Below are 15,686 nucleotides of genomic sequence, written 5' to 3' on the forward strand. Positions count from 1 at the left end.
ATATGAATGTTATGCCGTGGATGTATCTCTTAGCTATGATCTCTATTGTCTAGCAGTAGTAATCAATGTAACGGATTTATTTGCACAAAGACATGATAAGAGCGTATAAGTCTGCCGTATTACCTCGTCTAACTCGTTTTGCTAAAAGGCAATTTTTTTCACCAGCATGTTAGCACAGCATGGAAATAACCGCTGCTCACACAATCAAATCTAATGATACTTGTTTCGGTCCGATAAATCTGTGTTCTCAAGGTACACTTCGATCTGAAGGAAGAAGCCCATTAGTCTCACGATGGTAGATCACTAAATCGAAAAGAATGTCACGCACCTTGTTGGTCATCTTTGAATCGACATCCTTGCAGAACAGACAAGCGGCAAGACCCAAGATCCCAAAGGCCATCGATACCATAGCCACCACACTAGAAGACATTATTAGGAGCCGCTTCTTTTGCCCTTGTTTCCCCCGGAGAGCGCGGGTAAGAGCTGTGTTATTATGTGTGCTTACAAGATCGCTTTGCAGTAGGCTTGGCTCAGAGCCGCCTCTGCTGCTGCCACCACCACAGGACTATATGATTTCATTGCAGTGGCACCTTGAGATACCACAGCCATTAGGTCTGCGACCTTGGACTCCGGGAGTCCCGCAGAGATGGCAGCGGAGGGGACATATATAGCCGTGTATTTGGCCAGTGTGTTACCGTAGACTGTTTGGTAGATTGAAGACGCAACTAAGGGTGAGAATTAGCATGATCCAAAACAACAGAACAGTATGAGTAGGAAAACCGAGGAATAAAAACAAAAAACATACCAGCTCCAGCAGCAAAGCGAATGCACCCCGAGATCCCACCACTAACACCGAGGTTCTTATGCTCAACACCCATCTGCGTAATAGCAATGCTCAAATAAATAGCCCACCCAAACCCGGCCTGAGAGAGAAAGACGAAAGCAATCATAGTCCCCTTATTAGTCGGCGTAACAATACCAAGCAACGAGCCAAAAACAACCATAACAAACACAGACCCAGTAAGCTGCCAGTGCCAATGCCGTAGCTTACTACCAAAGCAAGTGAGAAGCATAGCACCGAAGAAAATAGCGAATCCCTGCGGCAACGACAGAATAACAGAGTACTTCCAGTCCGCGCCGCCGTTCGTATAGAACACCGTGATCATCTGCGGCCACAGGATGCTAGACGAGTAGTAGAACATATTGACAACGCCGAGCGCAATGACAGGGGCTGTGAAGTCGCGACCCCAGGAGCTGGCGAAGATATAGGTGGGCGTCAGCGGGTATTTCAGCTTTCCGAAGGATTCCCACAGCGCGAAGCAGATGAGCACGGCCGTGCCGACGACTAGCGGGGCGACGACATGCACGTCGTTTGAGTCGTACACGCCCGCCCAGACAATGCCCATTAGGAAGGGGACTGCGCCGCCGATGAAGAGGAAGGCGCCGAGGTAGTCTATGGACTTGAAGGCTTCTTTGTACGGGATGCCGAGGCTGGGATATACGGTTAGCTTAGTTGGTTTCACCGGTGGGATTCGGGGCTTACGGGTGCTTGGGTGGGTGGTAGAGGAATAACAGGCCGAAGAATGATAATCCTTGGAAGATGGCCACGCCCCAGAAGTTCCAGGCCCAGGTTCCGAGCTCGTAACCGTAGCGGGCTGTCACTGGTGCGACAATGACGGCTATGTAGACTGTGAAATCGGCGATCACGACTCCGATGTGGCGCCATTTATTTGGGAGGAGTTCTGGTAGGGCGAATGCAGCCATCTATATTGTGAATGGTCTTTTAGCTGGATCACTTGAGAAGAGATGGGTATGGATAGCAGGGCTCATACCTGACAGTTTGCACCGCCAAAACCGGATATAACGAGCCCGGCAATCACTTGGTTGGTGCTCTTGGCTGATGCTACTACAATATGACCGATGAAGCATACCTAGAGAAATGTTAAGAGGCGTTGTATACCGGAATGTAGTGATAAGCCGATAAGCCTTACCAGATTGCCCAAAACCAAGAACCAGCGTCGACCTAGAAGATCGGTGTTTGGGCCACTGTGATGTTTCATGAGCATTGGATTGTGAAGATATCAGTGTTTCAGAAACGTACAAGATCAAGAAAGCGCAGGTGATTGAGATAGTCCAAGCCTATTATTTGATTAGTTCTTTCCATTGAATCTTTTAAGTAATCTTTACGTACTGGAACAAACCAAATATATCCAGTCGGATCACCCATATCAGCAGAGATCATGGTGCCAATTGCCGACACAACGGGAATAGGCCAGAAAGAGAGGCCATAACCACAAGAAAGAATCTATGTGCACGATTAGCATGCGCAACATAGTTGACCTGTCACATACATACCGCAGAGACAATCCATGTCTTCAAATTGATGACCGGCTCTGTTGTTTCATCGGCATCAGTTGAAGGCGAGCTTGGTGTCTCCGTTGGAGAACCAGCCTGCACTGAATTCTTTTCTGTGTCCACAGCCATGCTGCAATACAAGAATGCAATGGATAAAAAAGGGGAAATGGAAAGAGAAACAATTTTGACAATAAACTTCTACTATAATTCAATCATAAGAAGAGAGGGGCGTTTATTTTCCAATGGCTCAGGATCGTCTCGCGCTAACATCCACTACAATATGAGGACAAAAGCCCCGGGAATTGAGTCGCACACTATGATCCGGTAGACTTCTGTTTCTTTTTCTCGATCGAAGTGGTTCTTTCCCCATTAACTATCAAACACTATCGCATTCTCAACTTATATGATGGGCTCACAAATTGAAATCCGGGTGGCTATCGTCGCAGGGGCCACTGTCAGTACAATGAAACCGACTACACAGGCCCCGCTATCAGTCACTGACCAGAGATCCATTACAGTCTGGCATGGGGATTGACCTCGCCAAGAACCTCTGCGCAAAAGGATGGAAGGTCGCTTGTGTAGGTCGGCGCCAGGAGGCCGGCGAAGCGCTCCTGAGAGACCTGCCACAGGACAGCGCGCACTTCTTTGCCGCAGATGTCTCCAACTACGAAGAGTACGCGAGTGTATTCAGCAAAGTACATCAGCTATGGGGACGTATTGATGCGTTATGCGCCAATGCCGGTATTGTCGATACGTCATCCATCTACATTTACGATTCGAAGAACAACAGCGTCGACAACATCCCACCGCCACCGGATCTGTCCGTCGTGGACATCAACTACAAGGGCGTTGTATACGGCACCCAACTGGCAATCCATTTCATGCGCCATAACCCGCAGCCTGGTGGTCGCATTGTCGTCACAGGTAGTATTGGCGCGATTTTCCCCCACGAGTCGTATCCGGTATATTGTGGCACCAAGGCTGCAGTGAACCACTTCATACGGGGCGTTGCCCCGTTGCTGAAGCAAAAGGAGAATATTTTCATCAATTGTGTCATGCCGGGGATTGTGAGCACGCCCATTGTGCCACCCGAGATGATTGCCGCTGTCACAGCTGAATGGTAAGGTTTTGTTTTGCCTTCAAGCACCAATGCAGAATACTGACATCACTTTGAACTTAGTCTCACCCCTGTGCAGACTATCCTCAAAGGCTATGAAACCTTTTTAGAAGACTCGACGGGCATGGCGGGTGAGCTATTAGAGTGCTCAGCCGACAAGCTGATCTACTACCCGATGCCCAAACCGGGAAATGGCGACATAACCAAGCGGGCTGTCACGGTCTGGGAGCCACTGTTCCGCATCATGCACGGCGAAGACTCTGGGCTGCCGGACGCCATCCCGTGAGCATATTGGGGGAGTGTGAAGTCTAAACCGAGACTACGGAGTGCTGTTACCCTAACTGGCTTAGTGTTATAAAAAAGTACAGATTGGCTCCACCACTAGCACGGTCTGCGACGATCTTCACCCTCGAGCTCATGTCATTGTGTGTTAAATAATCTCAAGCGAGCCAATAATAGTTTTGTTTCTGTCGTCGCATTAGTCTTGTTCGCGGCGACAGGGTTGTTCTCTTCCGCGTGGGTCTCCAACGGCGTAAAATGTGAGCAATCATCTGTCATATGGTCTGTTTCGTTTCTCGTTAATTGCGCCGCCGCTTATTCCCTAAGACATCATGTCGCGTTGGAATCCACTATTCTCGGTACTGGCCCGTGTCTTTCCCACTTCAACGCTCCGCTCGTGACTTGGCGCTCGTATAACGGTGATATGCGAGTGACTCCACAAGGAAGTGCTCGTCCCGGACGGCCCCGTCACTGTTATGTATGGGTACAATGTACAAACCGGCCGAGAGTGGATATGTCGAGTTCAATATCGCTTCACTATAGATGGGCATCGCCATGAGCCAGAGCAGAAAATAAATCCGCAAAAGATCCTGCAACTAAAAAGTGGAGTAGATTCTCGTAGATTTGCTTTTATTCGTGTTTCTCGTGGGGGCCATCTCTGCACGGAGAAACTTCCGTTCTGCAGTTTCCCTTTTCTCTGACGATATTTCACCGAAGTTTGCCCTATTTATTCCCATCAGGCACCTCCGGACGATCTCTAATACAACATAATGAGATCTCAAATAGAAGGTTCATGCCAAGCTAAAAAGAAAGAATGCAGAGTCCGAAGAAACTCTAAAGATCGCAGAATCATTAACTATTGCAGAGACCGAAACACTTCGACAATAAGGCTAACCACTTCTACAAGTGACTTTGATGATCTTACGAGATATAATATCTTCAAACGGGACCGATCCCGCTATCTAACCATTAAGAACGGCACCCACCTGATTCTCCACCACTGTCGCCTCCATAACCTCACGCATACCCTTATCACAAAAAGCATGCTGATCCCGGAAATAAAATCCGCTATCCGAAATCTCCACTGCAACTCCGTATAGCTCCTCCAGGGGCAAGTGCGTGCCAGTCGTATCCGTCAATCCCCGGCCCGCGGGTTCACCACCATCGACGAGCTGGAGCACAAGCTGAGCGATCGTTTCCACATCGATAAACCGGCCCGGTGGGAAACTGTCCCAGCCCGTCGAGTCGACAAGATTGGTGCGCACAATTCCTGGGCAGATGGCGTTTACGCGGATCCCGCTTGCGTGGAAGTGTTGCGATATCGATCGCATGAATCCTATTACGCCGACTGGGTTATGTTAGTCTTGGTCGTTTAAGCAAAACGAAAAGTGACATCGTAGTTGATATGTGGTATGCAGTATGCAGTATGCAGTATGCGATCGTGATCGATAGATCACATCAATATCATATGATGGCACAATAGTACGCGGGGGTACAGGGAATGCTGTATAAGGGGATTTGGTGAGGGGTGGGACTCACATTTGGCTGCAGAGTACAGCGGCGAATAGAAAGACGGATACAACCCACCACAGCTAGCAGTCATAACCAAACTCGAGCCTTGGCCCCTGTGAGGCGAGTGATGGAAATAATGCTGGGCCAGGTAAGCCGTAAAGATGACGCCCTTCAAGTCCGCATCGATCGAGAGCAGGTCCGGCTCCGGCGGTGGACATACATCCGTGCCGTTCTCTGCTTGTGGTGTGGAGTAGAAATTGGTGCGCTCGATGACACCTGCGTTTGCGAATACAAAGTCCAGCTTGTTATGCTGCTGGAACATGCTCTGAAATGCGGCTGCAAGGTCACTATATTTGGTCACATTGGCGTGGTGGAATGTCGTCCGGGGTAGTTCTTTTTCTGTATGGACTCCGCGCTCTGAGTTAATGTCGAGGATGTGGATTTCCCAGTCTTTTTGTAAGGATAGGGCGTTGGCTACGGCCAGGCCCATTCCGCTGGCTGTGAATTGGTTGGTTTCAGTTTCTTTTTTTATGTATGCATAGGTTCTATGCGGGGTTCATCACACCTCCTCCTGTGATTAATGCGACTTTGGTCATTTTTCAGGAATTTTGATGCTGTCCAGGTTGGGGTATCATGCATTGTAAACCAGGCTGCTTGGAAGAACTCTTATATTATTCGTAGGTTTTTTAGATGGCCGTGTAGCGATGAATCCGTACCGGGCTATGATTGTCTTCTTTACCACTAAGATCCCCACAGCTGTGTCACTCCTTTCTTGGACTGGCAATTCATAATGTGGTCAGTCCGGACGATCTCGGCTCCTGAAATGGCTAGGTCTGTTATTTCTTAAGTAACATTCTCTTTCTGACAGATCCACTGCTCGGATTCGTCATCTTTGACAGGTGAGGTCGCAGAGACTGTTTAATGCTTTATGGACTTGATAGTCACGATTTAAGAGCAGAGATCCAAAAGGATAGCTATGCATCTGATGCATAATCTGGCTTTTCAGTTGAGAACTAAAAGCCCTTTAAGCTCCACATATTAATCCTTCGTCGTGGGGCAATAAGCCCCCGTCGAAATCCTGCAGCCAAATTGGGGAAATTCTAGACAGGGGTATTGTCGTCAGAAAGAATTTGAATCCTTGTACAAAGTATAAATCTTGTCAAGTCCATTTCGGGAATGTGTTCCGTTGATCCCTGTGGATAATATCCGTATATTGCAGTACCCAATGTGCCTAATCATGACGATCGTATATCATAGTGGGTTACAAGCAACGAAAATATCGATCGCTCATCGACAGTACCTTATGCCAGCGACAAGTTCGGGTCTAGTAGACTGAACAACATACCGACCCTACAGCGGATCTATCTCCTATACCTTTAGTCTGGCTTGGAGCAGATCGGGGCGAAGATACTTAGCGAGGTTCATGTTGTAGCAAGAAGCTTAAGGTGATAGATCCAGTTGATCGCACTGCTGCTTGTGGTTGATTGATATTGATACCGGGAGATCCTTTCTCCTTAGCGTCTCTCCAAGATATCTTATTGTCAATCCATCCAAGGTTGCTTTTGCACGAGTGGACGTTGTCATTGTTCTCAATATTCACCATGTCCGCCAAAGCCTTGACAATCGAAACTTTCACTGAATATGGAATTGGAATGATCTTCCTTTTAGTCCGACTATATGCCCGACTGCACATAGGAGGTCTTCGCGGGCTCCGGCTGGATGATGTTTTTGCTGTTTCTGGCATGGTATGTTCGGTTTATCCAAGATTTGCTGGATTTGTTTTTGACAACGCCATGACAGATATTTTGGTCCATGCAGACTGCTATCATCCATCTTCTGGGTAGATACCAACGGCTGATGCTTCCCTCTTACAACCCAGCTAACATTGATTTAGGGGTATATGGCAACAACATTGGATTAGACGAGCAAACAGCTATGCTTGTCCCAGACAGCAAAATCCCTGATATGATCCTTGGATCGAAGCTGGCTTTCATGAACTGGATATGGTACATCTGCTATATTTGGTGTCTAAAGGGTGTTCTTCTTTGCCTTTACTGGAAACTCACGTACGTCAACGCGCCACCCATCAACGGTCTATGTCGGTATTGAGCATATCTAAAATTTCACAGAGAAGGAACCTGGCACCGTCACCTAGTTACAGCAGCTGCATCATTCTGTGTGGTTACCTGGCTCATTTGCCTATTGACACACATCTGCCTCTGCAGCCCAGTTGAGCAAAATTGGCAGATCAAGCCCTACGCAGGAGGCAAGTCTCGACAGTCCTATTCACCCGACAATCCCCCAGCTAACCGAAACAGATAACTGCACTCTCCGGGGACCTCTTTACATTGTCATCGCCGTCTTCAACGTAATGTAAGTTACCCAAGAGGCGCAAATCCCATGACCCCTCCTAACACCACGATAAACAGATCCGACGCCTGCATAATCCTAATCCCAATCCCAATCCTCGCCAAACTCCAAATCCCACTCCAGCGAAAGGTAATCCTGGTAGTGATGTTTTCCTCAGGGTTCTTCATCATGATCTGCACAATCCTGCGCGCCTACTACTCACTCTCATCAATCACAAACCTCGGCACAGCACTCGGCTGGGCAGATCGCGAATGCTTCGTCGCAGCCATCGTGGTCTCCCTACCCGGAATCAAACCGCTCTTCCGGAACACGCGCTGGCTGGGATCAACGAACCGCAAGAACTCCAAGGGCCCGTACTACAACAGCGATGGGTACAATGGGGCTGGGTCAAACTCCGGAAAGACGAAGACCTTTGTTTCGTCGCGGGCTCGGAAGAGTGGCGGGTTTGAGCTCGACAGTGTGCTGCATACAAATAAGGGGAGTCGGATTTCGGAGGCCGGGAGTGAGGAGTATATTCTTGAGGGAAACCAAAACGTGCCGGCTGGTGCTGGGCAGCGGGATCCTATGGCTATTCGGGTTACGACGGAGTATACTCTTGAACGTGAGCAGGGGAGGTCTGATCAGCTGAGGTCTTGAAATTGTAAACTAATGGTGTTTGTATAAAAACTTTGGGATAAGAGATTGGAAATTGTCTAGTTGGTAAGAGTCGCTGATCAAACCGACCTGTTAGAAAGTTGACCAATATTGTAAATACTAGACTTCCCCATATTCGTTTGGGAGGCCGAGAATTTATTTTAGGAACTCGGATTGACTCTACCAATTTGGTGAACATTGCGCCTAGGAGATCAAAGACAAGCAGAAGGTGGTCAACAGCGTGCTAAGGAGCTACGAGATGACAGGCCTTACCAGGTAAGACTTAAAGTTTACTGTTCAGGAAGCTTGAAACAATCTCACTCGGAGAAAGTAGAGAGCGAAGCTATGAAGGAACCAAGCACTCATCAAGCACTACCGACTTTCGCCAAAGACCTAGGAATTCTTGTCGACGGTAGCCAGGGTCTATCAAAGATACTGAGAGTAGATGGTAGTACTAGGATTGGAACTTGAAAGCCCAAGTACAATTCCAGAAATAAGGCGAAGAAAGCTGCTGTCCGCGCAGACTGTACTTAGATGCAGTAGAAAATTCAGCCATTCCTGCTTATGCCACAGTAGGTCTCGCAACTGGTGTTACTATTTAGACCCTTTGATTGTTTATTAAACCAAACCAACAGGAATATTGTCTCTATCAGAATGAAACAACGGCGGTGAATGAGTGTGTCGAATCGGATAGTAGGAGATCACAATTATAAGAGAGTCAACCTAATTCTTAGTAGTAGAGCTCGATGAAGTCGCGAATCTGGTAACAAGATAGCCAGCCAATATCACTACTGGGAATGGTAACCAATATCTGCCTCATATAGTTAGGAGACAGCCAGGAGGGACCCTCTGCATTAGAGGTGACGCCTAGCGTGACAGTGTTCATGCCTGCAACGATGATCCCTGCTGGGATGTCGCAGACGTAGACCGTCATGTCGCCATGAGTCATTCGCTATATATTTAGGATATGATCATGTCTAACTGATAGAAGAATATGCACCTTTGTGATTCCACAACCGCCCGACCCATTCGGGTTCTCAAAATTCTCGCAAACGTAATCGTTCGCCTGCACAGTAGGCTCTCCATAGTAGAACGCGAGTGTGGTATCGATTCGAATTTTCGCCACGGCAGTGATCTCGTTGTCAAGGTCTAATTCAATCTCCCGGTTGTTGTTAATATCCTGGAAAATGGCCATTGCGAAGTCCCCGACAGAATTGGTCCCGACAATGAAAGTGGGCGTATCCCATGCGCCCATCCGATTATCAGAGACGTGCATGCGCTCTTGCTTATCTGCGTTGAGGAATCCAACAGGGCGCCCATTGTAGTCACCGATTTGGAAAATCTGGGTTCGGTCTTCCGTGATGATGGGATTTGATGCGGTGATTGTGGCAGTTGCTGTTGCTGTGGCTTTCACAGTGACGGTGACATTTCCAGCTAGCAGTTCGTCCTGATAGAAGGCCTGGGTATAGACTCCCGGGACTAGCGGTGGATACACGAATGAGCCGTCATCATCGGCATAGACCCATTGCTGATGGTCGCCATTGTACCACAGAACGAGCTTTCAAACAATCAGTCCCTTCTCCCTTGTAAACCTCTTTTGCTGTTATAGAACGTACAGATTCCAGAGTTCTTTCTCATAGGCCTTGCCTTTTCACATGGAATCCACGTATCATAGGGGGCTTGGAGGTACTCAAGGGTACATTCATGCGGCTCACGCGGCTGACTGCAAGGAAGAGATCGAGATGGCGATTATAAACAGTTCGATCTCTCGAGTGTCAGCGTAGTTGACATAATGTGGAGAATTGTAATTACCTCTAGTGCAATAATCCACGACTTGCCCAGCGTGTCTACGATGGCAACCACAAGTAAAAAAAAGTGCCATTACAGAGAGATAACAGGAGACGTACTGCAACTTAGCTCGGGCTAAAGTTGACTGTCCAACCATCCACCAAAACCATGCAGCTACACCAAGGTAGTCCACGAAGAGAATAAAGAGGCCACCCGGATGGATGGGGCTCAGTAGGAAGGTTCCAGCCAGAGAGAATGCTGCCTTTGCCAAGGCAGAAAGCACAGGGAAAGGAGGTTACAGGATGCGCAGTAACCGAGGAGTGTTTGTATTTTCGCGCTGCTGGAACCTCTCCACGTAATACGGCAACATCAATTTCAAAAGGTCAGGTTCACCTCCCCTTGTCCATCTAGGACTTATCATCGTAACAGGGCTTCTTAGCTCTCTTTCGCATATCAGCTTCTATTGTTAAGGCCCAGTAAAGGGTAACACATCATTGAAGGAAGTTGTTCATGCTGGAGAAAATATATTAAAGTGAAAGTTCGGCTGATGGCACTTAGTCGGGAATGCTCGGTAAATGTTTCTGAAGAGTGGGCAGTGTCATTGGGTGTGTTATTGACAAAGACTACGACAGTCTGGACTCCTATAAAAAGCTACGGAGCTAAAGAGTGACGTTAGGAATGTCCTGTTACAGACGACAGAAAAGGGAAAGATTCGAGAAAACTGAATACGGGTAGATTCCATAGATTGTTGCACAAAGGTTTATTGACTCGACAAAAGGAAACGTCTCATCCCACCACCTAGTTGATGAACCTGGATCGCAATATAATAGACATTCAAAAGTCTACTGTGCGGGTCATGCTTTCATATCTAGGTATAATATTAAGATACTGAAAGTGGGCTTGTATAATCAGTCACAAGGACTGTTAACTAACCACTTTGGTTTTTCTTGAGATGTCTGATTGTCCAGGCTTTAGACTATGGCTTTTTGCTGGCAGACTGAGCGTTGTTGAGATGATTTTTCAGGGTATAAATACCCTGCCAGTAGTAGATTGAACAGTTTTGTATTTGCGACCACTATTGGGATCCTCGAAACATCTTGGACTAACAAGAATGGTGGAAAAAAAGACAGTAATTGTTGGTCGGTTGAGCCCTCCCCCAGCACTCTCTTAGTCATACACTAAGCCAAACAAGTGATCCCGTCGCAATACTCTTAGTGATGCCGGCAGCTAGCCACCAGGTGCTCGTAGTCACAGATGCTATACTTCGCCTGAAAGGCGGTTCCGGGGCCACAGGTCTTCAAAACGGGCGTTCCGCCAGCAGGGCATTCGTAGAATCGGTGGCAGTTTGTAGGGTCGGCCCATGCCACAGCGCCGGCGGCGACATTGGTGACCTCGGTGGCCGGGGCAGCAGTAACCGAGTTGAAGAGCACGAAGGCTACAAGAGTGCTGATGGTTTGGTAGGTGAAATGCATACTGTCGGTTATATGAGTTAGCTAGAGTGTCAGACAATTGTTCAAAGGGTGTCTAAAACATACTTGACTTGGGGAAATAAAGAACGAATGTAAAGAGTGAGGGTAAGTGAGACTATAGAGTGCGCAATTCAAAGGCCTGTTGGTGGTAATGGAAAAAGATCCGCAGATAGTTAGGTTAGTCTTGGAATTTATAGGTTTGTCAAGAGTTCTCTATCGGCTATTTTTGCTAATTGTGAAGCTCTCGCGACTTGCTTCAATGAGTAATTTTTTTTGGAAAAGAGAGTTCAACCACAATTTTGATATTGTGACAAGGTTATTTTCCTGCCCTTGGTTAAGGGTGTATGCTATGCCCCTTAGGTATTGTGGGGAAGAAATGCATATTCAAGGGTATACATGCCCCAGCATACCTCGCCCTTTTACCAAAGAATTTAAATGCCGCTGTCACTCAGGGCTCCTTTTTCCTTTTGTTTTGATTAGCTGTTAAATGGTGGCGCTAAAATAAACCATCAATTGGCGGATATCGTGACCGAATAATGTTTCATCAGCAATTCGCGCCACAGATATTCCACTCTCCGCCAAACCACGCGTTATGTAACCTTAGAGCAATACTACCCAGGTAGGAATGAAGTCTAAGGCCCCTATATATGTTTCTATCTCTATCGTAGAGGGGGTTGAGCCTGAGGTAACCGTTTAGTTTTCATATCCCTTGTTACTTTGTTTCCGCCCTAAGATATTGTCTTATTGAGCTCTTCAAACAAATTGAACCTAAACTGGCTGTAATATGCATAAATGTACATGTAGTATATAAGGATGAGCCGGCACATTGGGAACACACACAGTTTTGGCACTCCGATGGCTCCGAAGAATGCAGGGGTTTACATTGAATTCTTTTTTTGCATTATATACCAGCTTCTCATTCTAAGAATAATTCCCACCTATCGTATGATTAGATTTACGCCACCGTCATTACCTGCGTTGTTTACTATGGCAGCCTTTGGAATTTGGTAGACAATGATAGATAAATTGAGCTAATAACTTTGCGGCAGAGAAAAATTGTCACATTACTATAGCCGTACAGAGTAAGAGTATTTAGACAGTCGCAAGAAAGGGAGCGACGTAGCCCTCGATATATAAACTAATTCAGGGTGTACTTCAAGGGCGACAGTGCCACCAATTCTATTGCACACAGTCTGGTACATTCTGGCTGCGGAGCCATCTCTTTCGTGAATATGTATTACCTGGACGTTCTTCGTTCTCTCTTGTTGCTTAGTGCAGCCTTTACCACTACTAATGCATTCCAAAAGGCTCATGATGGCGATGTCGAGGTAAATCATATACAAAATAATATATAAATATTGTGGGAGGTGCAAACAATCTAATTTGCGATGTCGATAGGAACCAGGATATCCTGCGCGATGCCAACCAGACCCCTGTGCCAACATCACCTTCACCAACGCATCCTACGTCTGCGGTGATGAGCGCCTAGGTCCGGTCAAGCTTCCTACGAGCTTCCCCCTTTCGACGGAACTTGCAACGTACGCACGGTTTGGTAATCTTTGCCCTTACGAATTCCTTGAGAAATGGACATGGCCGAACGGGTCGTACCATTATCCTTCCCAGGGTGGATTCGTGCTAGAGAGTGATGGGCAGCCAATCTTAGGCAATGTCACCCTTGAGGTTGGCCGCAAGATCGATCGTTTCGGTGGTGAAGGAGGTAATTACTTCAGCCCCTTGGGTGCGCCTTATATCGAACGGGCTTTGCCTCCTTCGAATTTGGACACTTTTGACGGCAAGTTTCCATACAACTATCATGTTTATGAAGTGATACAAGAGCTTGCCGTTACCCTTGGACCAGTTGCACCCTGGTTTGAACAACCTGGAATGGGGACACAATTCACCACTACCAGCAATGTCTCGGTGCTGTTGGATGGGAAATTCCTAAGACTCCTTGAGAGGTCGGAGTATGATGAAAAAGCAGAATTTGCGGACAATTATACGCCTGGACCAAACAACTGAACGCGCTGAGGGTATTATTATCTGTAATTGCTCAATATGTTTGTTAGGCGCCGATAGCGGTCGTGGAGCCATTGAGGAAGCTGGTTTAATCCGTTTACATTGCGGATAGATAGGAAATAAGTTAAAGGATACAATAACTCTAATGTGTAGGAATAATAATGCAGTCTTTTCCATTTCGTTTGAAGATTCTAGAAGTTAAATTCCATTCAAAAAATAACGTGAAATAAGAGCCGGCAGTTATTGTCTGTAATTCCCAATGGATTATGACAGAAATCTGACAGTACGACAATGTATAGGCAAAAACAGATATATTGGAACCTCTAATTAACTAATATGTACAGTTCAGTTCTAGATTAGATGTAAGCTGAGAAGTTCCCGCGAGCGTTAGTTGAGCGGAACAGGCACGTAAAGCTTATATTGTCAATATATTGCATATACATTAGCGCGGACACATATCATTGTAAACTTCTGGAAAAACGTGGAAGAACTCCGGGTCCATCGAAAACTTGTTGATGTCATATGCGTATGCGTTGAAAACTCGAGAAAAGCGAAGTTTTCCGCTACCAGCATCAGAAGCAAAAGCACATGATATGTCAAACGGCCAGTCGAAGCGAAAACACTTGGCAAAATAATACCAAAACCGACCATCCAGTCTAGGGGATTGGGTTGAAACTAGACGTTCACGAAATGCGGGCCTAAGAACGTGAGAAATGGAACCTGATAAGTATCGAAAATATGCCAATGATATGAAGAATATTTGATGCAAGGGCATCCGGACGTACAAAGCTTACCAGGTAAAATAGTCGATTACGAGGTCGTGTGCAAATGAAAGCTGAGGTGGCCTTCAAAAATTGTTAATTTTAAAGGTACGATACGACATAGACCAAGGCGTATTTCCACAAAAAGCATACCGAGGTAAATACCACACTGGCAGGTTGAAAATCTCTTTAGGTGAAACAAGAGACTAGGAAAGTTAGTAACATCCAATATCCAAGGAAGGAAAAATTGTACAAGGAGGTACAAATGCATGCCGCGCAGCATGCATAGCCGAGTTACAATTCCGCTGTGAATTGTTATGCTCAAATCAATTTGCTGGATAATGCGCCATAGTGGGCAAATCCAATCTTGATTTTGAAGATGTTCCCAACCATCAAGTACACCGCAAATCAACACATCCTGGTTCACATTCTCATCTAGGGAGATTTGCGAAGGTTGAAGCGTCAGTACCGCGGCCAATATGGTTGTTGCTATGCGTAGGTACCCCATGCCGTGCATGCTATCCATTTGAGTTCTCAATATGCGGCTGTGATTATCTGTGGCCGATTCGTCGATAGGATCATCTGTGGGGCTGAGATGGTCCAATTTCCTCGGACGAAGATTGAACTGCAGAGCTCCCAAGTGATTGTCCGAAACAGTAGTGAGGCAGGAGGGTTTGGCATAGTCTAAGACCCTTGGAAGGCAAGTCTCGGGGTCTATTGAAAGGTCGGTACACCCTAAGAGAAGATATCATCAGAATGGCGTATGAACTTGTGACAATGCGAGGTATGACATAATTCGCTATCTCCTGTATATGACTCACCTTTCAATGATAAATATCGTCGCTCGAGGTTGGTTATCCTCTCGTCTATAGTTCTTATGCGTGCCGTATGATGCTTCTGACGTTCACACTTAGATGCTCGATTCATTCTTCGCTTCCTTTCCCGTTGGACACTCGTCAAGACTCGCCCGGAAGACCAAGGTCTCGCAGAACGAGACGAGGGGCTTGTCCTGCTTTTTATCCCTTCTGCCCCTGAATAGGCCGCCATCACACTTATGACTTAGTCGCGGGGAGCCGGATGTAAAAAAAATGTAGATCTCTTCAGTCGGTGAATTCTGAGGCTTGCAGATTGCAAGACAGAACCACCGGGAGGATCCGAGAATGGGTCCGGAACGAATCAGCTGTACCTAGGTAAGACTTCAGATGACAAATAATCGAAGCTGGTTGTGATTTGGCATTTACAGTATACTGACGACAAGGCAAATGCAGATCTAGGTTTACACCCATAACAGGCCCAGCACGAATGAACGGTTTCAACTTGGATTAGGGATCAATGTAATGGAATAACAAGATATATTAAGAACTAAGAACTGGAGAAAAGGGAAGG

The 15,686-nt window shown here is 46.7% G+C and overlaps 7 protein-coding genes across 7 annotated transcripts; 3 read left to right on the forward strand and 4 right to left on the reverse strand.

Moving 5' to 3' along the window:
• Positions 1-85: 85 nt before the first annotated feature.
• On the reverse strand, positions 86-2,484 carry N7471_009440 (uncharacterized protein; the record flags this gene model as incomplete). The annotated part of the gene is made up of 10 exons (XM_057282159.1): positions 86-264; positions 329-419; positions 506-725; positions 806-1,491; positions 1,544-1,764; positions 1,833-1,931; positions 1,992-2,046; positions 2,102-2,139; positions 2,192-2,305; positions 2,356-2,484. The coding sequence occupies 10 exons, from the start codon at positions 2,482-2,484 to the stop codon at positions 211-213; spliced, it is 1,707 nt and encodes a 568-aa protein (XP_057133042.1). The 3' UTR covers positions 86-210.
• Positions 2,485-2,761: 277 nt separating this feature from the next.
• On the forward strand, positions 2,762-3,758 carry N7471_009441 (SDR family oxidoreductase; the record flags this gene model as incomplete). The annotated part of the gene is made up of 3 exons (XM_057282160.1): positions 2,762-2,809; positions 2,874-3,475; positions 3,536-3,758. The coding sequence occupies 3 exons, from the start codon at positions 2,762-2,764 to the stop codon at positions 3,756-3,758; spliced, it is 873 nt and encodes a 290-aa protein (XP_057133043.1).
• A 955-nt stretch (positions 3,759-4,713) lies between these two features.
• N7471_009442 (uncharacterized protein) lies at positions 4,714-5,859 on the reverse strand (the record flags this gene model as incomplete). Its single annotated transcript, XM_057282161.1, has 3 exons — positions 4,714-5,099; positions 5,291-5,761; positions 5,829-5,859. 3 exons carry the CDS (start codon positions 5,857-5,859, stop codon positions 4,714-4,716), a joined length of 888 nt encoding a protein of 295 aa, XP_057133044.1.
• Positions 5,860-6,864: 1,005 nt separating this feature from the next.
• On the forward strand, positions 6,865-8,269 carry N7471_009443 (uncharacterized protein; the record flags this gene model as incomplete). Its single annotated transcript, XM_057282162.1, has 6 exons — positions 6,865-7,008; positions 7,064-7,103; positions 7,158-7,329; positions 7,393-7,439; positions 7,582-7,636; positions 7,693-8,269. The coding sequence occupies 6 exons, from the start codon at positions 6,865-6,867 to the stop codon at positions 8,267-8,269; spliced, it is 1,035 nt and encodes a 344-aa protein (XP_057133045.1).
• Positions 8,270-8,996: 727 nt separating this feature from the next.
• N7471_009444 (uncharacterized protein) lies at positions 8,997-9,792 on the reverse strand (the record flags this gene model as incomplete). Its single annotated transcript, XM_057282163.1, has 3 exons — positions 8,997-9,218; positions 9,267-9,745; positions 9,789-9,792. The coding sequence occupies 3 exons, from the start codon at positions 9,790-9,792 to the stop codon at positions 8,997-8,999; spliced, it is 705 nt and encodes a 234-aa protein (XP_057133046.1).
• Positions 9,793-11,265: 1,473 nt separating this feature from the next.
• Positions 11,266-11,526, reverse strand: N7471_009445 (chitin binding peritrophin-A domain-containing protein; the record flags this gene model as incomplete). The annotated part of the gene is made up of 1 exon (XM_057282164.1): positions 11,266-11,526. One exon carries the CDS (start codon positions 11,524-11,526, stop codon positions 11,266-11,268), a length of 261 nt encoding a protein of 86 aa, XP_057133047.1.
• Positions 11,527-12,755: 1,229 nt separating this feature from the next.
• Positions 12,756-13,542, forward strand: N7471_009446 (TNT domain-containing protein; the record flags this gene model as incomplete). Its single annotated transcript, XM_057282165.1, has 2 exons — positions 12,756-12,851; positions 12,922-13,542. The coding sequence occupies 2 exons, from the start codon at positions 12,756-12,758 to the stop codon at positions 13,540-13,542; spliced, it is 717 nt and encodes a 238-aa protein (XP_057133048.1).
• Positions 13,543-15,686: the final 2,144 nt, after the last annotated feature.

The sequence above is a fragment of the Penicillium samsonianum genome, assembly GCF_028829775.1.
Source record: "Penicillium samsonianum strain IBT 33392 chromosome Unknown utg000005l_segment0_segment0, whole genome shotgun sequence".
Taxonomy (NCBI): Eukaryota; Fungi; Ascomycota; class Eurotiomycetes; order Eurotiales; family Aspergillaceae; genus Penicillium; species Penicillium samsonianum.